The 26,080-nt window shown below is 36.5% G+C and overlaps 5 protein-coding genes and 1 long non-coding RNA gene across 8 annotated transcripts; 2 read left to right on the top strand and 4 right to left on the bottom strand.

The window, feature by feature from the left end:
* The first annotated feature begins 3,456 nt into the window (after window positions 1-3,456).
* On the top strand, window positions 3,457-8,131 carry Syx4 (Syntaxin 4). Of its 2 annotated transcripts, XM_068298537.1 has the most exons (7): window positions 3,457-4,230; window positions 5,815-6,027; window positions 7,005-7,098; window positions 7,177-7,419; window positions 7,484-7,557; window positions 7,635-7,883; window positions 7,960-8,131. In XM_068298537.1, exons 1-7 carry the CDS (start codon window positions 4,198-4,200, stop codon window positions 8,029-8,031), a joined length of 978 nt encoding a protein of 325 aa, XP_068154638.1. In that variant the 5' UTR covers window positions 3,457-4,197; the 3' UTR covers window positions 8,032-8,131. The 2 variants fall into 2 exon arrangements, with proteins under 2 accessions (XP_068154638.1, XP_068154640.1); XM_068298539.1 differs by lacking the exons at window positions 3,457-4,230; window positions 5,815-6,027 and having other exon boundaries at window positions 7,028-7,098; window positions 7,157-7,419.
* A 315-nt stretch (window positions 8,132-8,446) lies between these two features.
* crm (cramped chromatin regulator) lies at window positions 8,447-13,475 on the top strand. Its single transcript, XM_068298504.1, has 7 exons — window positions 8,447-8,582; window positions 8,885-9,608; window positions 9,671-9,874; window positions 10,446-11,914; window positions 11,978-12,344; window positions 12,421-12,581; window positions 12,650-13,475. Exons 2-7 carry the CDS (start codon window positions 8,939-8,941, stop codon window positions 12,749-12,751), a joined length of 2,973 nt encoding a protein of 990 aa, XP_068154605.1. The 5' UTR covers window positions 8,447-8,582; window positions 8,885-8,938; the 3' UTR covers window positions 12,752-13,475.
* Window positions 13,476-14,775: 1,300 nt separating this feature from the next.
* Window positions 14,776-16,948, bottom strand: ttm50 (tiny tim 50). Its single transcript, XM_068298386.1, has 5 exons — window positions 16,549-16,948; window positions 16,303-16,483; window positions 15,704-16,232; window positions 15,512-15,635; window positions 14,776-15,450 (listed from the first exon to the last, which is right to left on the bottom strand). Exons 1-5 carry the CDS (start codon window positions 16,742-16,744, stop codon window positions 15,260-15,262), a joined length of 1,221 nt encoding a protein of 406 aa, XP_068154487.1. The 5' UTR covers window positions 16,745-16,948; the 3' UTR covers window positions 14,776-15,259.
* A 220-nt stretch (window positions 16,949-17,168) lies between these two features.
* On the bottom strand, window positions 17,169-18,623 carry LOC137583598 (uncharacterized). 2 transcript variants are annotated; one of them, XR_011033425.1, is made up of 4 exons: window positions 18,520-18,623; window positions 18,179-18,467; window positions 17,831-18,055; window positions 17,169-17,775 (listed from the first exon to the last, which is right to left on the bottom strand). It is a non-coding gene; the product is annotated as an uncharacterized lncRNA (long non-coding RNA). The 2 variants fall into 2 exon arrangements; XR_011033426.1 differs by having other exon boundaries at window positions 18,179-18,439; window positions 18,520-18,614.
* A 52-nt stretch (window positions 18,624-18,675) lies between these two features.
* On the bottom strand, window positions 18,676-21,122 carry dwg (deformed wings). Its single transcript, XM_068298495.1, has 2 exons — window positions 20,212-21,122; window positions 18,676-20,151 (listed from the first exon to the last, which is right to left on the bottom strand). Exons 1-2 carry the CDS (start codon window positions 21,037-21,039, stop codon window positions 19,213-19,215), a joined length of 1,767 nt encoding a protein of 588 aa, XP_068154596.1. The 5' UTR covers window positions 21,040-21,122; the 3' UTR covers window positions 18,676-19,212.
* Window positions 21,123-21,864: 742 nt separating this feature from the next.
* CkIalpha (Casein kinase Ialpha) lies at window positions 21,865-25,820 on the bottom strand. The gene is made up of 4 exons (XM_068298496.1): window positions 25,465-25,820; window positions 24,250-24,418; window positions 23,413-24,187; window positions 21,865-22,617 (listed from the first exon to the last, which is right to left on the bottom strand). The coding sequence occupies exons 2-4, from the start codon at window positions 24,326-24,328 to the stop codon at window positions 22,458-22,460; spliced, it is 1,014 nt and encodes a 337-aa protein (XP_068154597.1). The 5' UTR covers window positions 24,329-24,418; window positions 25,465-25,820; the 3' UTR covers window positions 21,865-22,457.
* Between the last annotated feature and the right edge of the window lie 260 nt (window positions 25,821-26,080).

Raw genomic sequence — 26,080 nt, 5'->3', positions numbered from 1 at the left:
GAATGATGGCCAGATGCGATTCCATGCGATGCGATGCGATGCAATGGTGGTGAAGCGGATTGGTTCTCATCCAATTTGCAATGTGCCCCCAAATTCATGCAACTGAATTTCTAACTCGTTTCGAGTTGTGTTGCGGACAATATTTGCATAAAAAGTCATAAGAAACTATTTCTAATCATCCAAACAACTGAACTAGGTACATAACAAAAGGTCAATACCCGTTGGAAGGGATCACTCGATACAATGAAATGCAAATGGAATGTCTAATGAAATTTGCAAGTGTTTGAAAATAATCTAATATAAGGAATTATATTCTACTTTGATCAATATTGAGAGTGCTTAGCCCATAATGACATATTTCTTGTAACATATTGGGCGATATGTCAGGCAATAAGTTCTTCAATCCCAAGAGAATTAAGCTAAACCACTGATTCACACGATTACGATTGCATAACTTTACTTATCTTACATAAGGTTAAGTTTAGACTAAGATTTAAGTACAAGTACTTATAAATCAACCTTGGTTTAGTAACCTTTTTTAGCTCAATTCTAATTGTCAAAGTAAAAACCCTACCCTACCATTGGACTGCCTTGAAGCAAAGAGAAAAAATTCCATCACTTGGAACTACAATTTGTATACCCTTGCAAAAAGGATATATTTATTTTGGTCAGCAGTGGGCAACGCATAGAAGGAAGCAGTGTTTAAATTGCTGTAGTCGAATTACCACAATATGTCAATTTTGTACTCTTCACGCCTTTCTGTTTAGAAAATTTTGACAGCATCAGCCAAATCATGCATTTTAAAACTAAGATCTGTTTCGACTGTTGCTTATGGCCAGGTTCCTTCCTAGACCAGAGGGCCGGGTTTTAGTTGTATGTATGTTATGGACAACTAATTTTAAAATCTGTTGTACTGGAATAAAATTTGCCAAAAAAAGAAGCTTCCAGGCCATCCTCTGTTTTGGGTTTTTTTTGGAAAAAGAAGAATTGTTTTTTGTTGGTGGCCAATTATTATTGGTTTAATTACAAATACAGTTGAATCCGGTTATAACGACCCCGCTTATAACGTCCGTCCGGTTATAGCGAGTAAAGTTCGATGAGTGATTGGTTTTGTCCCAATACAAACATATATGAAACGGCCTTCGGTTAGAATGTTTTCCGGATATAAAGACGAAAACCGTCGGTCCCTTGAGCGTCGTTATAACCAGATTCTACTGTATTATATAATAAGAAGTCATTCTTCCTTACTTGTCGTTTCCTACCTACTTATATCGATTCATCGTCTATTTTTATGGAATTTGAATTACTGGAAAGAATTATTTAGATATTCATAAACACTTGCATATTCGAAAGGAAAACTTTTGATTTGATTTCATTCTATAGTTTTTTTTTTTTTATATTTAAAGCTTAAGTAATGATTAAAATACATTTTTATTCTCCAAATGTTTCTCTTACTGACTCTCTTTCGCTCTCCAGCTCTCTGCTTTGTATTCCTTTGTATTTTAATTATTTTAAAAATCAACTTTCTTGGGTTTTTTTTATTACATACATGCTTATTGAGTCACTTGCTTTAGTGCATTGTATATTTATATACACAAATACATACATACATACATACATATGTATACAATAAGCATTCCTTGATGAATTTTCAATTACTTGCAATTTACAGAGACGCGAAGAGGAGAGAGTGGGAGAGAGAGAAAGAGAGATGATAGTGCAGCTTAAAGTCTAGAACAGAGCAAAGTTTCATTTTACCCAGGTTGATGACCATTGAGGTGTCATATAGCTTCGACAACAACAACAATCATACAAATGAATCGTGAAAATTTATTATTATTTTCAATTTCTACTCTATATGGTGTATAATAGATTCATTGTAAACATATATTGAAATCCATAGAGGATATCTTCAAGTCGGCGTCAAGTTTACCCTGCAGACTTTTAATTCTTAGTCATACCCAAGCAATCTGAAATGCCAATGAAAATATAATGCATACTATATACTCACACATACATACATACATATGTATGCGTATGTACATATGTATATATATATCCACTGACAACTGATGGTGGACATTGTTGATGTTGGATTTTGGCCCGTAACCGCAAAGAACCTACGTCAAAGCCAAGGAGAAACATCGCGAATTGAATACTTTTATTCAAAAAAAATGTTTATAAATACATCTGCTGGTTAATTAATTGTTTTATTGATTTGTTGTTAGCGTGTAATGAAACTTAAAAATGATAATGGAAATATACTCTCTTAGCTCATTAATTGAATTCTTATACTAAGGGGAAAGTCATAAACTTGTTTACTTTCCCATAAGATGAGAAAACTTTATGTTGTTTTTAATTCAACCTTTTGTATTAACAAATATATATAGAATCATTCAGCATATTATTAGATTTCTAAGAATTCCAATTTCCAAGACTCTTGAAGCGCTTGAATCAAAAATATAATTACCATTATTCAGATAAATTGGAAAACCGAACCATACCAAATTTTAAATTTAAAAAAAATATCAAAAGCAGTCGAAAAATTTAGTTTGTGAAATCTAAAAATAAATTTAATCACAGTTTTTGGACAATTTTTACCAAAAGTTATACAACACTGAATACTGTTCCACGTCACTGCATACTTTAAGGGGCACTTTTTGACAGTCGAATTTCTTAGAAACTGAAAATTTCATGGTAATATGAGTAAATATTTAATATATCAAGGTAATTTCTGACACATAGCTTATAAGATGTTCTGAAGCACTTGAGTAACATTTATAAACTTAATTGAAAGTTAAGTTTAAGTCAAAGCCAAAGAATGAATAACATATATAAATCGTGATAAATGGTTTTATTTCTGCCTTTTTCTCACACTTGAAAGCCAAGCAAACCTACCCCACTTGCACTTTTATACCCTCTCGCAGTGTCATTGAATATATATACATATGTATGTATGTATTGATGTATGTATGCAAGTATATAGACAGAATATCTGTATGTATAAACTCGAGGGGTATTATGACAACAAAAGTCGGGCACGAGTACCCGCAATAGAACTAAGAAGAAAAATAAAATGAAATACAGTTCAACTAATTAGCGCAAGTGACTTTTGGAACGTCGTCGGTCGTCGGTCGTCGGTCGTCATTCGTCGTCGAGGTAGTTGGTCTGTGCCTTCTCAATTGAACCGCGTTGAGCGTAAAAGTTTGCTTGTAAAAATATTTATATGCATAAAGAAAATACATACATATGTATTTGTGTGTGGAGGGCAACAACAATAATAATAACAATAACAATAATAAAAACAATTAACACATTTTTCTTACAACCGGTTGGAATATGCTATGTACATACATTCGTACATTTTCTTCTTTTTTTTCGGGGGCAAAACGGAATTTGTTATGTGGAGCAAGACTAAATAACTAGCTATACATAATACAAATCTTTATCTTAAACTCCCGACGATTGTTCTCTGACTATCTCATGTTTATTCTCTCATTCTCTTCTTTCTCATTCTCTCTCTCTCTCTGTGGATGTGTGTGTGTGTTTGTTTGTCTCTTTAATCTTTTTAAATTGCAAGAAAATCTCAGTTTGAATTCCGAATTGCTGCCGGCAATTATTTAGTTCTGAGGCGTACGGCAAAGGAGAGACAACCAAAAGAAGCAACAAAATATTATACAATAAAAAATGCATACAAAAATTTACGCACGCGGGTGTTATTTTAATTGAAATATGTAATAATAAATGAGAAAGAGACAGAGAGAGAGTAAGAGAAAGAATCATAGTAAAATACCTATCAGATAGTCACTGTTTGTCGGGCAATTTCGAATACCGAGAATACTTTTTGCGATAAGCAATATATTTTTGTCACCTCGAATAATACGAGGCCCACCTCGCCCACCTCACCCACCGGCACCTACCCACACATTAACCACTGATAAGCTTTGATAACGGAAAGCTTCTCTCTCGCCAACTCTTCTGTGGGGAGTCGATCGGGGGTTTCTCTCTCTGTCGCTCTCGTTGTCTCACATCTGCTGGGAGAGCAAAGCAAGCAGGAACAGGCAGAGTTTTACAAACAGCTGTTGGAGCCCAGTGTCAGCTGGGAAGGAAACTAGAAAGTGCAACAAAAACAATTAATTATTGTATAACCAAAAACCAAAAAAAAAAAAAAAAAAAACAACAACAACAACAAATACAATGGCCAGAGATCGATTACCCGAACTTTTGCAGGTAAAGTCAAATTGAAATACTATATCCATAGATATGCAAATGTATATACATACATACATATGTATGAGTGTATGTGTGTGTGTGAGTGTAAACGCTAATTACTTGTCTACAGTGTGTCAAAATTCAAGAGTTATTCAACTTTGTCTAATTCGGTTTGAAACGACTAAAATTCAAACATTTGTGGAAGGATGGATAACATTTTCAAAACTATCTTCTTATAATATGGATTCATCTCAGCAACTCTTACAAAAATTTGTATTTCATTATTTATTAAGAGTTTCTAATGTTCAAAACTGATTGGAATGACAATTATCCCACAGCTTAGCCAGGATTCAAATTTTTATACCCTTGCAGAGGGTATTATAAAATTGATCAGATGTTTGTAACGCACAGAAGGAGACGTTTCCGACCCCATAAAGTATATATATTCTTGATCAGCGTGAGAAGCTGAGTCGATATAGCCATGTTCGTCTGTCCGTCTGTGCGTACGCGTTTTACTCAGCCGTCTTAAGAGCTATCGGGCTGAAATTTTTTTTTGTGGGTTTTTATTACCCGGCAAGAATAAAGTATGAAAACCATAAGGATCGGACCACTATATAATAGAAGAACTAGAAGAAACATTTTCATAAAAATCGAGTATGCTATGAAATTTACATATATGAGAGTAAAATTGTTTTGTTTGTATATTGATGAATTGAGTTGCAAAAAACAAATTTTGAACATGTAAAATTATTATTACCAAGAACTGCAAGGGTATACAAACTTCGGCATAGCTTCTTTGATTTTTTAAAAACATTTTGATTTGAATTCCTAGAAGTAAATGTCCAATAGATCTTCTTTAAATGAGTTACAGTAAATGAATTGTTAAGAACGAAGTTTTAAAGAAATTTAATCCGAAATTGAATGACAATTACAATACCCTTACGACATTTTTTTTATTAAAGTTCATTTGGAGAAGAAAACATATAGTTTACAGTGACAGTCACAATAAACCGTACACCTTATTTGGATTTACGAATTATCAAAATAGATATAGAAAATCAGTCCTTAGCAAACCAATTAAATATACGATTAAACTTGAAAAAATTCAATCGGTGATGGTATTCAAGAAGATTCATTCGTTAGCCCCACTGTGCAAGCGGCTAGACAAAACAGACTGAGAATCTTTCTGAGCGCGTAACTTAACCTTAAAGTATTTTTAAATTTCACACTAGGTTTTATTTTTATTTAGTTATTTTTTTTTCTTATTAGTTGTAATGCTTATGGAAAGTTGGGCGGGGGTGTTAGAGGACAGTGTTAAATGTTTATCAGATTGTCCATAGATAACAGCGATAAAGTAGCCCCCCACTCTCATACACACACACACACACACACACACACACACGAACGAACAACCCAATTTCTAACCCAACCCCCAAATGCCCCCCCAATTGCTAACAACACTTGTTTTGCAAAGCTCTAAGTGAATTTCCAGTACGAAGTCATTTTTATTGTACATTTACAGCAGACCAGATTGCTTATTTTCCTATTTGATTTTTTGTGTACCTTTGTATATATTATTTTATACTTGATTTATTTTTAAAGCGCTCGCTAAGCTCCAATTCAAATTCGTCTTCGACGAATGGATCATCGCTTCTATTAAGTGTTTATAACGGGACAACCGAAGCCAATAATCAAATTACAAACGCCGTCGACAGCAACAGCGGCGTCAGCGGCAGCGCCAGCAGCGGCAGCAAGGATCGCCAGAGCCTTAAAATGGCTCAATATGGAACAAATGTGGATGCCATACTCAATCCGGTAAGTAGAAAGAAGAACAACAGAAAATACCCTCACCCTGGCACTCTCTCCATCTCGCTCACTCTTTCTCCGTCTCTGACTTATCGTTCATTTTGGGCATGAATCAGTCCCGGGTATTACTCAATCGTCGTTGATGCCCAAACTCGTGATAAGCAGCTTATGCACTTTAGTATATTTTTTTTCATTTCATTTCATTTTTAAACCACGCCCACTTTAATGGGCATCGCTCGCAGCATAATCATCATCAGCTGATCTTAGCCAAACAATACTGTGTTATTCACACTTTATTTATGGTGAAACAACAACAACAAAAAATGAATGAATGAAAAATATACAAAATACTTAACCCAAGCATTTCTATTTACGAGCCCACATATAAATACAGTTATTTCATTATATCGTATAATCTGAATAATATCAGATTAAAAAAAAATGTGAAGATAATTCTCAAAATTCTGAATTTGACCAGGAACAGAATAATGACAATTTTGCATTGATTAAAACTTGTTTCATTTAAATCGGATCAGATTATGATTTGTGTTTTTAGCGCCATTTAAAAAAAGGATTTTCGAGAAGTTTAAAGATATTTATATGCATATTAACACGGCCCCACAAAAAGGGTGATATATTTTTAAGGATTTTGAATTAAATCAAAAGACCCTTTTGGAACAATATTCATAAAATAAGCATTCCCATCTAAACTCCATGATCCAGAAAAGATATGAAAATATGAACTTTTGAGAAATATTTTAATATATTTTATTCATATTCTGGAATCATTAAACCTTTAGCGTTGAAAAACGGGGACATTTGTGGACTTTTGAAAACTAAACAAACAAAAAAAACAGTGAATTGGTTCGAAAAAAGGGCATTAAATGGCTTTTTAAAGCCAAAACTAGGAGAATTAGAATTCTTCATACTTTTTCTATTTAAAATATCATAAATCTTCCTTACCAATATTTTATTAACCTTTTCAGTATACGGAGATACGAGTTCAACTCTCACAAATTGCCAGTAATTTAGAAGCAATGAATCGTATGAGCCAAACTATCAACCTCAGGACATTTAGTGGTAAAACTCGATTAACAAAAAGGGAATATTAATTTGATAATCTTCCATCTAATTCAAGTTTTTCACTTTTTTCGATAGAAAATGAAATGGATGAATTGCATTCGACGAATCTACGATTGTGCAATCAATTGATAAGTCGTTTCAAGGAGTTCAAAGCGAATCTACCGCCAGAGAATGATTACAGCTTGGAGGCACGTATGAGGCGAACTCTATTTTATGGTCTACATCAGACATTTTTAAATCTTTGGCACAAGAATGAGTCAATTCTACAGAATTTTGAGCTGAAAGTGAAGAAAAATCTTCGAATGCATTCTAAAATAAGTGAGTAGTAGGTCGAAATCTCTGAATAAAATGGAATACATCATTATTTAATGTTCTATTTCAGTTCATTCGGAGGCCAGTGAACAAGAGATTGAGCTACTGCTCGAGAATAAGACAACCAAGCTGTTTGTAGACAATGTAAGCGAAAAATAATTATTGTATATCAATCGATTTGGAATGATACATATATGTATATCCACACATCTCCCATCAAGATCCTGCAAGAAACAGAAAAAGAGAGACAAACACTTCGTGATCTCATGGATCGTTTTAATGAACTACGTAAATTGGAGAAATCTATAGAAGATGTGCATGCTCTATTTATGCGTATCCAGACACTGGTCATGGAGCAGAGTGAAGTGATACAAAGGGTTGAGTTTCATGCTCAACAGGCCACACTTTATACGGACAAAGGAGCCGTCGACTTGGATAAGGCTGAAAAGCATCAGAAGAAGGCACGCAAGGTGAGATGAGTTAATTCAGTGAGTTGCATGATTTAAGGTTTATTTAATTTCAATTTTAATTTTGTTTTATTTTTAGAAAAAAATAATGCTCATTGCCATACTGGTTGCTGTAGTAATAGTATTATTATTTGTGGGCATTTATTTATGATGACTAATGGGATAACAATGCTGCCACCACAATACCAATTTTTTTTTTTTATTTTGCATCTTTTATTTAGTTTTAAGTTTTAAAATTAAAAACATAAAAACAAAAACAGGAACATTCTTTTTGAACTAAAAAATTCACCACACTAAAAAGGGAAAATGGTGTCTTTACAACGGAAACTCTAGAGTTGTCACTTTGAATAGACAAAAAAAAAAAGAACCAATAGGTATTGTATTCTGGAAATTAACAACAAATTTGCGGAAATTTAATGTTTACAAATGTTTCAAAGCAAAAAGAAACAATTTCTCTGCAATTCAATTATAAAAATTTGAATTGGTTGCTATTTTTTGGTGTCATCGCTAATTGTAAATGCTTGCGTCGAACAGCACATTTGGTATTTTTAACATAGGGCTGTTAACTTTAACAGTGAGCAGAGTGCTGAGCGATATCAACATTTAGCGTCTACATTTTTTTTATTTTTTTTTTATTATATGTGTATATATATATAGATATCTGGCCAAACCAAACGATTTTGCATGTTGTCAATCAATTAGGTGAGTGCAATATTGACCAGGATATGTGAGATGTGGGAAGGACAAGCCATTGCAAGTATCAAGTCCGTGGCAAGGAAATAAACAATTGTGAGAAGTGAATGAGAGATGATGCCTGGTCCGAAATCAAAGCAGAAGGAAACAAAAACAAAACTTTAGACCCGTTTCCTCTGCGGCTCTCCCTTTCTCTCTCTCTCGCGCGCTCTTTCGCTGTCTCTGTTGTTTCTCGCTCTCATTCTCTGAGCGCCATTTTTTTGTAAATATTTCCGGGACGCAATTAATTCGAAATTTGAATTGAATTCCAGGCAAGGATTCGCCAAAGTGGTGGTGGGGCCAGTTTGGTCAGAGATTGGCATAAAATGGAAGAAATGTGTAAGAATGCAAAAGCCCCAAGCCTTGTGGAGTCGGCCGATCCAGCCAATGTTGTTGCTCCAATTCCCCCTCCAACTGCCCCTCCCATGCCCACCGATGTCAATAGCAGCAATTCCAACCAGATAAATGGTAAACAAACGCCAGTTCCAACACCACCACCAGCACCAGCCATACCAAATCCACCCGAAGAGGAGCTACTGGGTTCGGTTATAACCATCACCCACAATTGTCCGGGTACCCGGGCCAGTGCACGAGTCATTCAGAAAATGAAACTGGACCAGACACGGCCAATGACACCGCCACCATCGGAACGGGAGCATGGCGGCAAAAAGGATGAAAAATCAAATCAAAAGACACCATCACAATTAAAATCAGGCGGCGGTGCTGGTGGCGCCGGCAATGACAATTCCCGTGGAGGTTCCGGTGGTCCCGGCAATGGCAAAACCACATGGACAAACATTGAACGTAATTGCTTCTTTGATGCGTTAAATGAGTTTGGCAAAGACTTCGAATCGGTGGCCAATTGCATCAATGGCAAACTGAAACGTCGCAGCTCCTACAATAACGACAATTATAGCTTCAAGACCAAGGATCATGTGCGTCAGCATTATTATCAAACGTATCATAAAATCTGCAAATATGTTAGATATTCCGAAGGTATGTTCTAACGCCCCCAACCCGAACAAAACAGTTAACTCTTTATTTATTATCATCTTCAGAATTGAAAAAGCCCGCCCAGGAGCTCTATACATTGATCAATTATGGTGAAATGCGTCGCAAATTGCAATTCCTTACGGAGAAGCATTTCATGAAGCTAAAACAATTGGTCTATCATGGTCAGATCACAGTGCGCTGCAAGGGCAAGAATATAAGGATTAAGACGCCATCATGCAAGGCTCTGCGACGACTCAATCAATTAGATGGTAAAATTGCCTTTCAAATATCAAATTTATACAGTTAAAAGCAGTCTAATAGAGGGAGATCGAGAGAGGTAGAGAGTATTCCACAGACATATAAGAGGCAACAGAAAGTTCTAGGCCCATTTCATGGGAAAACTTTCACTTTATAATTAAGTAATATACAGTAGAATCCGGTTATAACGACGCTTAAATGACTATCGATTCTACGTCCAAACAACAAAACAAAATTGTCTTCGGTATAACTGGACGGATGCTTTAGGCAAAGTCGTTAAACCCGGATTCGACTAACATTTGCTCCAAATAAGATATTCCTCGTAAGGGAAAGAACAAAGAACAAAACTTGTTGTTGGGAACGTATTTAACATTATTTTATTCAAACTTTAACTTGATGAATGGAGCAAGAATAGCAATTAAATTTAAAGAGTTTACCCTTAGCCTTAAGCCTTCTCCTTTTACCTTACATTCCCGTGAGTTTATTCTCTCATAAAATGTACTAATTTAATCATATTAAGATACTTTCAATTCAATTTCCTTGTCAAGCAAACACTTTTCATTTGTTTTTGTTTCTTTGCAGATTCCTTGGAAGACATTCGCCTGCCAAGTAAAGTGGAAGTGCTTATTTCGCCATTGAATATGGAATCATTTGGTCGTGTCCAATCGTTGGCCCAGAACCCGCGTGGTCGTGCCATTGTGCCACTTCATAAGAAACTAATCAGTTTTATTCAAACATTTGAATACAAATGGCGCAGCGTTAATCAGCGTTTGAACGAAGAGCGTCTACTGGCATTAAGCGGATCATCAGCGCCCTCCTCATCATCATCCGCTTCTGTCTCAAGTACGCCAAACAGTAGCGGCGAGCAGCAGGAACGACAACAACCCGCCTCATTAACAACTGAGCCGTCGCTTTGCTTCCAACCCAAACCGGGAGTAGCCATACATCGGCCATTGTTAAATATTACGGCCTATTTGAACAGTGTTAATATATGCTTAACCGCCTACGAGGAGCGACTGGGCGTTAAGGTGCGCAGCGAGTCTCTGGGTAACATTGTGATGACCACAACGGCGGCCAATAAGCGTGCCCGCACCGAAAGTGGCTCCGACAAACGTTCACCAGATACTAAGAAGCCTAAATTATTGACCAGTCCCACTTTGGAGAAGTCAATCGACGAAGTTAATCCGACAACAACGACGACGACGGCGGTCGAGAATAATAATGTTAAGGTGGAGATAAGCAGCGGTGATGAACTAAGCGAAGAGATTCATGAGTTTTTGAATGGAAGCATACAAGAAGTTGAGGCATCTGCTCCAATTACTGCACCCGCTCCCACTCCTGCACCCCCTCCGCCACCGACAACAACAACAGGATCCACAACAACGACTTCTGCATCGCGAGCAAAGAGAAAAGAGGCCAAAGAGGCAGCTGCTGCGGCAGCTGCACGCAATTTTAAGCCTCTCGTCAGTGATGAGATAATCAAGCGTATACGCAAAGGTTGGACTGTCTCGAATGCTGCGGATATAACCGTTGGTGATTTGTATGTGGTTCTGGGTCAGGATTCAAAACTGGAACTTGATTATTATTGGTGTGAGCCTGCGCCGGCGCCGGCAGCAGCTACCGCAGCGGCATCATCGAGCAATGAACAACAACATTCTGGCACACCGGCTACACCATCCTCCTCAACCTCATCCTCATCTGCTTCCGCATCAACAACATCTCTCCCGTATAATACCAATGACTGTGATAGCGTGGAACGTGTTAAAGCGGTGACAACATCAACGGTTAGCAATAAGTTGAAGCATCTTCTCCTAGTGGCCAATCTCAGCGAGCGTGTACGCAAGCGTCAATGCAATTGCGGACACATCTGTGATCGCAAACGGGATCTGATGAACAAAGCCCAGCAATTGGCAGCTGGTGGCATTAATGATGGTCATAATACATTATCATCTGGTGCTTCATCTGGTGGCGAAATAATATTCCGTACACCCATGTTACCAGTGCGACGCCCCATAGCCAATATAATGGATCCAGTGCGTCAACTATCGTCGGTAAGAGTTACCGAACAAATACTTTTTCACAATTTTTAAACTCATTTGGTTTTTGTTTTGCAGCTAACTCGTCAAAAAAACAATCGTCAAGTTTTGGTCCAACGACGAATATTGCCGCCGGCCACCATGGGGCGTCCCTATGAAAACTTGCATGTACGTCAATTGCATAGCAGCCTCTTTGAGCCCATCTCCTCTTCAACTACCACAGCTGTTGTCTCAGCTGTGGCAGTGGCCAGCAAACAAAATGATGAGGAATCAACTTATGATGGGGATAGCTCAATTATAGGTCGAGATATGCCAACTTTGGATTTTTGTGCTCCAAGCACATCATCTCCATCTGTATTAGGAGTAGCTGAAGGTTTGTCATCATCGTCGACAGTAGCCATCAATCTGCCAGAGGCATCGGCAGCAATACAGGATGAAACCACAAGTGGGTTAAGCAGTACAAAAGAGGGATATCTTCTACTCACTCTAAACGATGTCTCCGTCTCTCTTTTTTCCATTAGGCTCAACTGGCGAACATTTTTTCAATGGCAGCGTCAGTCCGATGCATCTGCTCAGAGACTCAACATCCAATGCGCGCTGGCTGGAGGATAATATCAATGATTTTTCATTAACCAGTTTATTGGGTCATTTAGATGAAATCGATGCCACTAGAGACATATTGGTAGGACATTAATAACTCAATACGAATGACTTAATTACAATAATTCTAATTATTATACAATTCACTAGGATCCATCTTCCAGCATGTCGGTGATCAGTGAAAGTAGTGTGGATTTTCGTCACAAGTTCCAGGAGATTGCTGCTTTATTGCAGCAACAGGAAAAGGAATAGCAGTGCCTCCACATACACAAACACACACACACACACACACAGAGAGAAACACCCACACTACCAATTATGTTTATCACTTGTGCATCCCCTGATATTATTATTAATCATAATTATTTAAAAAACAAACAAAAAAAAAAAAACACCTGCAGCATAAGAAACAAAAAGAAACCTTACAATTTATGTAAATCTTTCCCTTCCTCCCATCTGTTGGGCCCCCTCCTTTTGTGATGTTACATTTTTCATATATGTAAACAATTTTTTTTTTTCTTGTATATCTCACAAAACACAAAGTATTAAAAAATTTGAAAACACAACACGAAAGAAAAACCATTAACACATTAATCGATTGTTGAGAAAGAAAAAAAAAAAATCCTCCCATGCTACGTTAATTTTTTTTTTCATATTATCTCTTTGATTTCTTGTTATAGTTGATAAAAAGAAAATATTGAAAACCTAGATTTTAAGCTGTAGTTGATAATTCCGGCAGTTCTTCCTCAAAACTTCCTATCGTATGGATGGGCTAGTTATATACATACATAGTTAGAGAGATCATTGCGCTTGGGATAGAAATTATCATAATTGGAAAACCCAAAATTTCCCCTCACAACAAAAAAAAAAAACAAAATGTATTCGCTTTTCTGTAAATCAATTCGAGTTTCTTACACACACACACACACACACGCTCACAAACACCCACACACGTACATTACACACAATAACAAAACGGAATTACAAACAATAAAAATGAAATACAAAAAAAAAAAGATATATATCCACCTCCCAAGTACAAAAATTGTTCGATTGTATAGTGTGTGTTCTTTTGATAACTTAAAAACCCAAATTCAAATAAACGACAATCGACGGAGTTAAATATTTTTTGTGAAATATTTAAATAACTTGGGTGGAGGGGGGCAGAGGAAGAGGAGCAAATTATAGTCCTATTCGCGTTGTAATGATAACACGTTCAGCAGAGATTCTCCCTTAGTTTCAGAAGGCATTTCACGGTTTTTCTAAATATACATATTTGGTAATATATGAGGTAAACATTCATTTGTTAAATTTTCAGCAAATCCAGATTAGTGACGAGAAAAACATGATAACTTAAATAAAAACAATTTTTGGTTCAACTGCAAATTTGAGAAGTCTTCCGTAACCGCACCTTAAAATTTTTCCCACTATCAAAAAACAAAAGCAACTATTTATATTTATTATGCTCAATACCAGTTTATACTCCGTCTAGAGGATACCACGTTTTGAAGACCACCATCGAAAAGCTAACCGGTCCACCAAGATAATTGATGAAATTTGTGGATGACAATAATACACCAAGAGGACCCTGAATTCTTTTGACTGATTCTAGTCTATAATCATCAGATGAGAAAACTAAATATAGTACACGAATTTAATTCCAAAGGCCCCAAGAAGATGATAATATATGTAGTATGAAGTTGTATTCCGAAATTTCAGACAAAATATCTCATAAAGAAACGATTTTCCGGATAAGATAATTGAGAAACTATCATAAAAACAAAAATCATGCATTGACAACCCAATTAAAAGAAAGACTTATATATCTGTCACATACACTTAAAGATCAGAAGGACTATGAAACTCAGAACAGAATAGCTCATAAGCCTTTTAGCACCATTAGACATACATATATTCAATAAAACAACATCCAAAATAGACATAAAAGCAAGGACGAGAAAGAATATATATGATATATAGGAACAACTAAGTCCTAATTAAAAACTAGGAACTCAAATCCAACTATAAAATAAGTAACCATGCACACAAGTTTGAAGAGACGACAATATAAGATGAGAAAGCAAAGGGTTCACCATGAGCTGAGATGCTCTAAATCATCAATAGAAAGACGACTTGACTACAAGACTAAAAGTGTAAGGGTATCAATTTTGAATATACATATGTATATTTGATTGTGAGCTAAATAATTTATCCATGCAGGGGAATAGTTTGAAATAGAGATAGATATCCATCTTGAAAAACAGAAACAAAAATGATTTCAAAACAAAATTGAATGATTTATTTTACGTGAATTGAATAATTATAATTGAAGGTCTCCTATTTTTTTTAATTATTTATCAAAGCGTATGTGACTAGCTATTTTCAATGTACACATTATAGCATATAAATTAAATGTAAATTTGGGTTTTTATTTAATTAATCAATTACATAGTTAAATCAAATTAGACCTTGAAGACAGATTAGGTTTTTGCCAAATAACGAAAACTAGAGCAAGTTCTTAACATTTAAGATTTCTTTGTTTTTCTTGTGAGTGACACAAAAAGCGTTGACTGTATTATTATGTATATGTTTTTGTATGTATGCACCTCACTGCAGCGGTAATTGGGGGTAAAGGATTTACATTTGACGAGGTTGCAGAGCGTAAAGCATATTTTTCATAGCTTTTTCTTTTCCCTTTCATTATTTTTTTTTTTATGGCTGCCGAATTGCGAGGACTGTAATGTCGAATGATTGTCCAGTTTAACGACCTAATATGCTCCGTGACCATTGCTTAACCATAGGCTTTGTCTTGGTCTGCTCAACGCGTTCAGCCTCTTGCATTTGTTCGGCCAATTTGCGTTGATTTTCTCTAAACTGGCTGATCGGATCATCGAATTGACGATAATAATGTAAAACTTCCCTTACATCATCCACATCGTTTTGGGCAATGGCTAAAAAAAATAAGAAATCATAGAGTTGACTCGATTGGCCAATTATAATCATTTTGCTTACTCTTTAAGAAGGCTATCAAATCGAGAAGCTGTATATCATCATCGTTTCCATGCCAGCGTGCAATACCGAATGTATTATCCGGATGCATTTTGGTTGCATTATTATCCCAGTCAATGACTATAACCTAATCACACAAGTAATCAAAAAGAAATCAATAATTATGTATAAATAATTCGTTTTTGAACGGCTTACCCGCTTCAAGTCGCGATTTAAATTATCTAAATTCTTAACATGATGACCATCAACAAAATGTGTGGCATCACGGACCAAGCGATACATGATATAACCATTCGGATCGAGGGCATCCAATATGGGGAACACAGTCATACCCTGTTCAGCAGTGAAGACAACTATTTCAAAATCTTTAGCACATTCAGCCAAAAATAGATCGACATTGGGGCGCTTTTTGAAACGCCAGCCGGTCTGATATGTCCAATCTGGATGAACCAGGACATCCTTCATTTCCAATACTAAAGTGAATTTTGGTTGAACATATGGATGCTTGAGCGGATCGGGCAAGAGTTGTGAACGTGATGGCTCCTGAATCATCTTTTGGTAATAATGCAACGATTTCCACATTCTTTGGACATATTGTTGCACCAACGGTTTGCCAGTGAACTCATCCTCAATTGTCTGGCCATCGGGATCCAACTCGGGTTTACCAAATTCATAGATGGCCCACAAAATGGTGGTAATACCGCCGCCACCAAATATGGCAAAGCTGTCATAAACATAAACAAACAAATACATACATACACGTATCTCTATATTCAAATATGTATAGTTTTTACCCTAGTTTCATGCGTTTCCAGGCCCTTTCATTTTCTTTGGCCTCCTCCTCCTCACGCTTTTGACGTTCCTGCTCAGCTCCACTGTCTGTTTCAGGTGCTGTTTGCGGGAATAACTTGGATAGCAAAGGAGACGCCGTTGTAGTAGCAGGCGATGTCGTCGTCGCCGTCGTTATCGCCTCTTCTGTAACCCAAATAATGATTATTGAAATAGAATTCAATGCAAAGGTATTTCATGATGACTCTTACTGTTATGTTTCACATGCGAAGTGCACAGGGACCGTCTCACCTGACACTGGGCATTTGTGGGCGGTTGCGCGGGATTACCTAGCCACTGGCTTGCATAGTGATTACCCAATGTGCGTCGCAATGTTGTAAGATCTGGAATACGGGCACGTGGAGTCTTCCACATGCGCAGCATTTGTATGACTGGCGATGTAGGCATGACTACTACCTCGTCCTCTTCCTGTTTGTCCTTTAGACGAATAAAAAAAAAACCTCCTGTGCTTAACCGCAAAAGGTTAAGTGTATTTTTTTGTGTAAAAAAAAATTCAACCTCCCAAACCGGCGACTAAAAGGCGTTAGTGCATTTTTCCATCAGCTGTCAATGCCAGAATTTGCTCCGAAATGTCGATTAACCGATAGGTTTGCTCCGAAATGTCGATTAACCGATAGGCTTGTTCCAAAAATGTCGATTAACGAAAGGTTTGCTCTGATAATGTCGATTACGATAGGCTTGCTCCGATCTTAATTTAGAAAGCGCCAAATTTAAAACTTTGATTTCACATTGCTTCATTCTAAAAATACTGGGCGATAAAGAGATCTACAAAAATCCACTCCTCAGTTCAGGCTAAAAATTAATTAACTAGTATTTGTCATATGGAGGCAAAAAAATTTATTTTCTAGTTAGAGGCACAAATTGAGATGAAAATCAAAATAAATTTAATTAGGTACCAAATTTGAGTGAGTTTATTTTTATCCCTGCTTAAGGCAGAAATTCGTTGAACAAGTATAGTTAATGAGATAATCTCCAAAATATTGTCAGATTGTTAAAATTGTTAACGATTGATGGTGAATGTAGATTAATGGAGATTAAATGGAACGTCATTGAAACCGAAAAAGGACGTGCATCAAATTAGAATTGCTTCATATTTGGCCATATGCTATAGTTAGTTGTTGTTTCCACATCAATTCATTCACAAAAAGTACGCTAACAATTTTCCATTGTTTTCGCTTTCCAACATTATTTCAATTAATTGATCCGAACTGGATTCATTTGGTGCTTTTAAGGAACGAATATCTATTGCTGTTTCGATTTAGCAAATAACTTTTCAATCCATTTTATTGCCTACGCTTCAAATGCATGGCCATTAGTTTAGTTTTAATACGTTTCTGATCTCTGGCTATAATTTCCATTCTCTCTTTAACAGTCGTCTGAAAGAAAATCAAATGCAAGGTACGACTTGCCGAGCAGAGCTACAAAAGAAATGAGTGAAAATATATTTGCTCATTAAGAATTTACTGCTTTTACCTGTTGTAGCAAACGGGCTTTTAATCGTATATTAGCTGGTTCCTCTTGCTCTAAACTACTGCCGTATGTCTCCAAATGCAGATTGAGTACAAAAATCAAGGTGTCTCTGATGGTCTGGACAACACGCTGCACTTGCTCGGTGCGAAAGAGGCGTTGCACTAGGTAGCCTTTAACAGCAGCTGTGATGCGACAAGCGGCCAAATGCTTTTCCATATCATTAACTTTCTGCTATCACAAATGGTTTTTACCCAAAAATATGTATATACAAAATTTAATTCAACATTCAACATAAATAGGTTTTTGGGTACATGCTCCACACATCTGTTTAATTGGGAATAAAATACTTACTGTCGTGCGATTGGGTGAGGCAACTTTACGTGGTTTGGACACAGATCTTTGTGGATGCTGCTGCTGTTGGGCACGACGAACTGGAGAAGAATTCTTTCGACTGGCAGCGGTATTTGTTGGCGATACTTTGGTTGTTCGAACAGTTGACTCTCCTCGAACTATGGGTTTTTTTGTCACACGGCGCATTGGAGATTGTGTACGAATTTGTCCTGGACCCGATAATGGTGCTAAGTAGCCGTTGGTTGTAATTTAAATACAAAACTGAATAAAGTTTGTTTGACCATTAAAGCTGCAGTGAAAATTTGAAAGTTTATAAGCGGACGTATCTCGTGACGACTTACTCGGACTAATCTGCTAAATAGCTTCCATAGAAACGACCGTCCAATAAAGATTTAAGTCTGCCAAGATCTAGGTACTTTTCCATTTTCTCAACAAGTTAAATCGCTTAATAGTTTACAGAAAAGTATTGTATACAAGAAAAGATCAAAGTAATGAAATTTTATGTAAAAAGTGTTTGTTTTTAATTGTAATTCCAACGGCATTGCATCTCTTTTCAACATATGTATATATATTCACTATGTTTGTATGTAAATGTTATACTTACAATTAGACTAAATATAGGCAATTATTAAAGATTTAAGTCGGATCACCAACTTTTAGCACCAGTCCCTGCCCTACAAAAGTAGGGATCGGTGTAGCGTCAAAAAAATATATATGTCTATATATATTATTTCGATTCTTGAAATGTAACTCCATAAAAATAAGTTAGTCTTTGAGGTTATCCATAAACAATGCGAGTCAAATTTTTGACAAAAATATGTTTTTGTAACATGTAGAAAAAGGATATAATAACATAACAATCGAATTCAATTTGAAGAGTGAGGTCGTGTAAATACAAAGTGTAGCATGATGCCCTCTCCATTCTAGTGTGTCGCGTAGTTTATGGACAATCCCCAATTCGGCCGACATCTCCCTTTTCTATTTGTTCAGAGAGATTAAGATTGATGGGCTGGATCAACTTACAATCTTGGCCTTTATTCTAAGAGCACCATATCTACTTTGGAGGTGGATAGGGATGCCTGATCAGCAGTTACATCGGCTAAACGATACAGTGCACCGCTATCAGCACCATCGTCACCAGCGCCACTTTCACAGACATCTTGATGGGCGGCAAAGTGCCTTGGCCCATCCTTGGTATGGATACGTAAATGGCTATTTAAACGCTTTTTGGTGGGGAAGGCCTTTTCACATATTTCACATTTGAATGGCTTCTCCCCGGAATGCAAACGGACATGGGCATTGAGGTTACTGGTGAAAGTGAAAGCTCGCCCGCAGATTGGACACTTGTGGGGCTTTTCACCGGAATGGACCAGCATGTGCTTTTTGTAGCCCGATTTCTGTGATAATCCCACACCACATATCTCACAACGGAAGGCCTTCTCCCCCGTATGGCTAACTTTATGCTGTCTTAGCGATGACGAATCATAGTAGGCCTTATCACACAGATCACAGGCATATGGTCGCTCACCGGTATGGGTAAGCTTGTGGCGCTTTAAATGATCAAGTGCAGCATAACCGCGTCCACATTGCTCACATTTATATGGTTTATCCTCGGCATGCGTATGCTTATGGGCGGCCAAACTTGAGGTGGTTCTATAGAAACGGGCACAGATATTACACTGATGTGGTTTAACATTGCTGTGGGTCAGCATGTGTTCCTTGTAGTTGCGCAGATGTTTGAGCTTCTTGCCGCATTTCTCGCAGGAGAAGAGTTTCTCATCGATGTGCGAACGCATATGCTGATTGAGGCGACACATTTGGCGGAAGGACTTTTGGCAAATTGCACACGAGAAGGGCAAGACATCGCTAGCAGTCGTCTGTAATTCACTTTCATTCATGTATACTTCTTCCTCTTGTTGCTCCTGTTGCTGTTCCGGGCTCTGGTCATCCTCCAGTTCCTGTTCTTCTGCAGTCTAAGAGGCATAATATTTGTATTAAAAACAATTTTAAAAATTCTAAACATTTCAACATACCCTCTCATTCATTTCAATCACTTCGTCAAGGGATTCATCTTCTGCTTGGGGCATCACAATCACTTCACCTTCAATCATTTCATTGGTCACTTCAATCTCATCGGCATTAGCCACCAGAGAGGCATATTCACTTTTTATTGTTACATATTCCACATCCGAATATTCCATATCCAAATGCGGATCTTCGTTGATTTCTTCAATAACAAATTCTTCGATGGCCGCTGATTGTATTTCTTCTTCTTCCTCTTCCTCCACCACCTCTTTACTCATAACATGCTGATGCTCCTCCACCACTAATTCCTCTTCTTCCTCCTCGTTTACCCCATCCAAACTAACTACTGGATCATCTATTAATGTTTTTACCTGACCTTGTTCATTTAACATTTCAATCATCATATATTCTTCTTCGTCTACTTCTGTTTCCACCGTTCCTGCCTCTCTTGTCTCATTGTGAACAGCCGGCAGTTCTACCTCATCCAGACCCAGGCGCAACAGTTCATCTGAATCAATTACCATGCGCTTGAAATTGAATGATTGCTCCAAAAGATGTATACAGTGCAGGCAAATATGTTGGGGCATTGTTGAGGCACCATTCCGCTGTTCAAATGACAGGCTAGTACAAAAGTTTAACATTTTAGACAATGTGGTTGTCGTTGTTGTTGCTCTAGCAGTCGCCTCTACGTTCCCAGATCCCAGAGTGCTTGGATTACATCCTCCTGGTGCTGGTGCGATTTCAATCTCATCGTGGAGTGATTTGTATTGCTTGCATGCTCGTGTGCAGGTACGACAATTAAGTACCACACCACCGACGGCACCGCCACCCGCCATTCTCTTAATATGCGTGTATTAATAAAAATGTTTACAAATTTTTAATTTTAGTTTTCGTTAGAGATGGCCGATTATTGCACACGATGTTATCGATAAATTCACCAGTGCTGGCTAATTTTCAGCCGTATTTGCTAAACAGCTGATCATCAGACGTCCATGCATATGTGTTGTTTACCATAACTCTCTCTGGCAGCTGATTTCAAATATCACAAAGAAAGTCATTTGTAAATGTAATTTCAACATATTTATTGATGTAATTCAAAAAATTAAATATAAGTTATGTTTATAATTATTACTGCTTACTATGCAAAATTACTTTGCAGTTTTGCTTTCGTTTGTTGGTTTTTTTTTTTGTGTTGTTTTTATATTATTATTTTTTGTTTTATTTTATTTATTTTTTTTTTTTTTGTTTTAATATCTTTTCTTTTTTTGTGTTTTTTTTTTCAATGTTTTTTTTTTTTGTATTTTTCTCCTTTCTTCTCTCTCTATGTTTCTATTCGCTTGGCTTTGCTTGCGGATTTCTCTTCGTTTCTCTTGCATTTTGTTGTTTTTTTTTTAATTACTTGTTTATTTGAATTAGTTATTGAGTTTTATGTCGCTTTTTATTGATGTTGTTCTTATTTAGAATTATTATGCATTTGATTTTATATGAATCAAATTTGATATATATCTCTATATATATATATATGTATTTATATATATATGTATTGTTATATGCTGTCTATATACATACACATTTATATATATACATATACATACATATATATATATTCATAATTCCTTGTAATTTATTATGCTAAGTGTTTTTTCTCTTCTGGTTTTGCATTTTGCTGTGGTGGATGTGTGTGTGTATATATGTGTGTGTGTGGCTTTGCAAATGTGTGAGTGAAGATGCATAGGCTGAAACTCCAATTGGAATTTTCACCTTTCTTTTTCTCTTTTCTTTTTATTGTGTTATGTGGGTATTTTACGGCTGAATCCCGCCCTCTGGGTTTTTGCATATTGTTTCCTTTTTTTATTCCTCTTTTGTAGTTGTTGGTTTACTCCTTATTTGTTTAGCATTGAATTTAAATTAATATTAAGAAACATTCTATTTCCCATTTTTTTTCATTCAGTTTACACGACGACTTCCTAACGTTTCCGCTGTTTTTTGTTTTGTTTTTTTTTTTTTTTTTTTAGTTTCCGGTTCCTTTACCTTTATCATCATTTAATATATATCTCCTCTTTTTCTACGTTTATGCTGGTTTGTGTGTGTGTGTGTGTTTATATGTATGAATGTGTGTTTTTTTCATGTTCCCCCGATTTCTATGTATTGTGTATGTAGTATTTTCTGCTTGCATGTTTCATCACATCTCAAATCCCACACAGATTTTTGATGATTTCTTCTCTTTCTTTCTCGTCCATGCGCTTCCTGCAGCTTAGTCCGTGATCAAGGGTTTGCCATTTTGTTTCTCCTTCTCCTTATCCAATTGTTCCAATAGTATAGCTGGATTCGCCTGACCCTGGTGGGTCTTCTGCTTCAGCATTGTCCAATCGTAAATGTAATCATATTGATGATTCAGCGTCCTAAACAGAATGCTATAGGTGTCCCAAATGAAAGATAACAAGAAACAATATCAAGCATTAATTATATATTGCCATGTTAAGTGTAAAATATGAAAGTAAATATTAAGATTTGAAACATTAAGCAAAAACCTATTTATAAGTATGTTAAACTCAACATAAAGCCTCAGTAATTTCTACTAAACCTTCACTGAAATATACAGAATATTTGTATTATTATCTTATATACACGATGTCCTATCTTTCTGATTAAGCATATCTCACTGAAGTGATTTAATACAATTCTGCAGTTTATATTTTTAAGCAAAGAAGAATAAAATTTAATCGTTTTGATTTTACCTCTTTTATTTCTTTTTGGCAAGCTTTAGACAAACATAATCGACTCCGTAGACAAATACTAATTTTAATAAAATCATAAAAGATAAAGGACATCGCTTGGAGTGGTAATCCAATTTTCTATTCAATTGGACATTTGGCAATAAATGGTCAACATAAATCAATTGAAGATGAACGATAATATTCACCTAATCTCCGAAATACCTCAGACCTCGTAAATTGTAAAATTGTTTTTGAATTCACATTAAAATTGAATGAGCTGCCAATTTTGAAGACTAACTTAAAAAATGAATTAAGAAGTGAATTTTCCATCTATTCCTTTTTAAAAATGTTTCACAGGTTACAATTTGAAATTAAAAATATGCTAGACAATAGATAATCTAATGAAACGTTATGGAATGAGCTTTTGTTGACAACGAAAACAAATACATAAATGGATTCCCATTTGAAATTTGGAAGAAAGTGTGAACTTACCGGAACAATTGACGTAGGTACATGTAATCTGGCTGCTCTTCAAAACGCAAACTACGACAATAGTTCAAGTACATGGAGAATTCGGCCGGCGATCCCTTGCACAGCACCTCGATGGGTGTGGACATTTTCTTTTCCGAGATTTTCTCATATTTCTGCTGCTTAGTGTTAGCCTTCATGCCCTGCCAGGGCAACACGCCGCGATTGAAGTACATCATCACATAGCCCAATGATTCCATATCATCGCGACGTGATTGCTCGATGCCCAAATGGGCATTAATCGAGGCATATCGAGCGGTGCCAGTTAGATTTTTATCCTCGCGATACAGGATGTGTAGTCGCGAATGCGGGTCCCGGAATTTCTTGGCCAAGCCGAAATCGATTAGGAAGAGCTTATTACAATGCCGACCAATGCCCATTAGAAAGTTATCGGGCTTAATGTCACGATGAATAAAGCACTTGAGATGTATATACTCCAAACGGCCGATCATCTGATCCACCAACATTAGCACCGTCTTGATGGTAAAGTGGCGCGTACAGAAATTGAATAGATCCTCTAGCGACGGTCCAAGCAGATCCATGACCAAAGTATTAAAGTTTTTCTCTTTCCCATGGTGACGGATGCGTGGGAAACCAACTCCACCACTCAGAATGCGATATAATTTCGCCTCGTACAGCAATTGAGGATGGCGAGCATTGGCGCTCTCCATCTTGATGGCCACCTCCTCTCCGCTTTGAATGCTCATGCCCAGATATATGTCGCCAAAGGAGCCACTGCCTATAAAGTTGTAAAGATGTTATAGTTAACTCTTCAGGGTCACGACCAAGATAACGACTTACCAATCTTGCGTATCACACGATATTTGCCACCGACTATTATTTCGGAGCGGTTGTCCTTAATCATCCGCATCTTGTCCATGATGGAAGCCTGCTCCTCTCTCTCCACACTTCGTCACTCAACTGAACTCAATTATAATATATAATTATATTTAATGGCCGAAAGGGAGATCTGTAATAATCCAATTAAAGAGTACGAAAAGTTAAGATTAAAATCCTAAATTTTACTCTCACAATACTGAATCGGCAGTTTTGCTATAATTGTGAAATTATGAATAGAAGAAAAAGGCAACCAAAAAAGAAAAAACCTTTTATTTTTATCGAATTTCAAGATTCCAACTGACACATATGTCTGTCAAATCGTTTTCAATGGTTATTGAAAAGATTACTAAGCTGAATGCATATACAGGGTGTCGCAAAATGTTTGACTTACTCAAAATCGAACTCTTTTTCTCACAGGAATCAAAAATGAGTAAAAAAAATAAAACTTGTCAAAAAATTTTACGCCACCCTGTATAAAAAATAGTCTGCAAATAAGTAACATTTTGGCTAGAATTTCCAGCATTTAACACGCCAAAATGACAGCACTGTCAGCAATGGGTTATGAGATATTGAATGGATGGGGGTTGGGGACGGGGGAACGGGAACGAGAGATGGACTTTCTTTTATCTGCAATTGTTTTGTTATTCTGTTTTCTCTTTCGCACTTTTACATTTTTTTTCTCTTTTTTTTTTTTTTTGTTGTATTTTTGCTTCCAAAATGCGCATTTTCTACCAAAGACATGGACACAGCAGGTACAAATACATATTTCACTTAATTTTTCTTTACCCCGTTGGAATGCATATTACACACGGACACACACTTCCATGCTCATTAAAAGCACACAACACACACACACAACAAATACAGAGCAGACAAATCAACACTATGACGCACAACAACAATCAGAGTGTCAGCCACCACTACAAGTATATACATCGATACACACACACACATACAAACACTCTTGCCTACTCTCTCACTCTCACACAATCATATACGCACATACATACACACACACACAAGCATGCACAGTTGCACCTTACAAATGTTTTTTTTTACACAAAAGAAAAATTTTCAAGCCTTTTTAGCACGCATTTACAGTTGGAAATAATGGGAAAATCCTTTTGCCCATCAATTTCTCACATTGATTTTGACGTATTTTTTATTTAATCTTACCGAGTGAAACTGTTGAAATTGCTTTGCTGGGTGTTTTCTCAAGGTTGGCGTATTTTTTCTCTCTCTCTTTACAAAATTTTTTGTTGGTGTGTAGAAAAAAATTGAAATCTCGTTGGAAATTTGTCGTCTGTTTTTTTTCTTCTCCTTTCTTGTTTTATGCTTTAAACTGAGGGAAAAATGCGAGTTGATTCGAAACTGCACGCGAAACGCTGTTTGTTTAGCCCTCTCAATTAAATTTTAGCACTTCGATTCGTTCGCACACACGACGGAAAAAAAGAGGAAATATATGTACTTTATTTAACCAAAATAAAATGGTAGACTCGGTCGCCCTATAACTCAAGTGCTGGAAAACGTAACCAGTGCTGGAAATTGATTGTACAAAGTCAATAACGATAGTTTGATATTTACGAACATCGATATCTGGCCTGAAACTCAAAATGTCGATAACGATATATATCACAATAACATTTGGCGATAATCTTATTTGAATGGTATGGCCAAAAAAAGTAACAAATATATACAAATATCTTTTTTTAGACTATTGATTTTGAGTTTATTTTAAAACTTGTTTATTCGATATGTCCGATTGTTGCCCACCAATTTCAAACTTGTTTGT

This window comes from Drosophila tropicalis, unplaced genomic scaffold, assembly GCF_018151085.1.
Source record: "Drosophila tropicalis isolate 14030-0801.00 unplaced genomic scaffold, ASM1815108v1 contig_867, whole genome shotgun sequence".
NCBI classification, from domain to species: domain Eukaryota; kingdom Metazoa; phylum Arthropoda; class Insecta; order Diptera; family Drosophilidae; genus Drosophila; species Drosophila tropicalis.
This window is presented reverse-complemented; position numbering and strand designations above follow the sequence as displayed.

Coding starts and splice junctions, on each gene's coding strand:
- ttm50 (XM_068298386.1), bottom strand. CDS start 16,744: ATGCCTACATCGCCAGTCATACAAATGCTGCGCATGTGGAAGACTCCA. Junction 16,233..16,302: donor TGGAAACGCATGAAACTAGG/GTAAAAACTATA, acceptor TGTTTATGACAG/CTTTGCCATATTTGGTGGCG. Junction 15,636..15,703: donor TAAATCGCGACTTGAAGCGG/GTAAGCCGTTCA, acceptor TTGTGTGATTAG/GTTATAGTCATTGACTGGGA.
- crm (XM_068298504.1), top strand. CDS start 8,939: ATGGAAGAAATGTGTAAGAATGCAAAAGCCCCAAGCCTTGTGGAGTCG. Junction 11,915..11,977: donor CAGTGCGTCAACTATCGTCG/GTAAGAGTTACC, acceptor TTTGTTTTGCAG/CTAACTCGTCAAAAAAACAA. Junction 12,582..12,649: donor ATGCCACTAGAGACATATTG/GTAGGACATTAA, acceptor ACAATTCACTAG/GATCCATCTTCCAGCATGTC.
- dwg (XM_068298495.1), bottom strand. CDS start 21,039: ATGGCGGGTGGCGGTGCCGTCGGTGGTGTGGTACTTAATTGTCGTACC. Junction 20,152..20,211: donor TGATTGAAATGAATGAGAGG/GTATGTTGAAAT, acceptor TATGCCTCTTAG/ACTGCAGAAGAACAGGAACT.
- Syx4 (XM_068298537.1), top strand. CDS start 4,198: ATGGCCAGAGATCGATTACCCGAACTTTTGCAG. Junction 7,099..7,176: donor CAACCTCAGGACATTTAGTG/GTAAAACTCGAT, acceptor TTTTTTCGATAG/AAAATGAAATGGATGAATTG. Junction 7,558..7,634: donor CCAAGCTGTTTGTAGACAAT/GTAAGCGAAAAA, acceptor TCTCCCATCAAG/ATCCTGCAAGAAACAGAAAA.
- CkIalpha (XM_068298496.1), bottom strand. CDS start 24,328: ATGGACAAGATGCGGATGATTAAGGACAACCGCTCCGAAATAATAGTC. Junction 24,188..24,249: donor TCGTGTGATACGCAAGATTG/GTAAGTCGTTAT, acceptor ACAACTTTATAG/GCAGTGGCTCCTTTGGCGAC. Junction 22,618..23,412: donor TACCTACGTCAATTGTTCCG/GTAAGTTCACAC, acceptor GGACACCTATAG/CATTCTGTTTAGGACGCTGA.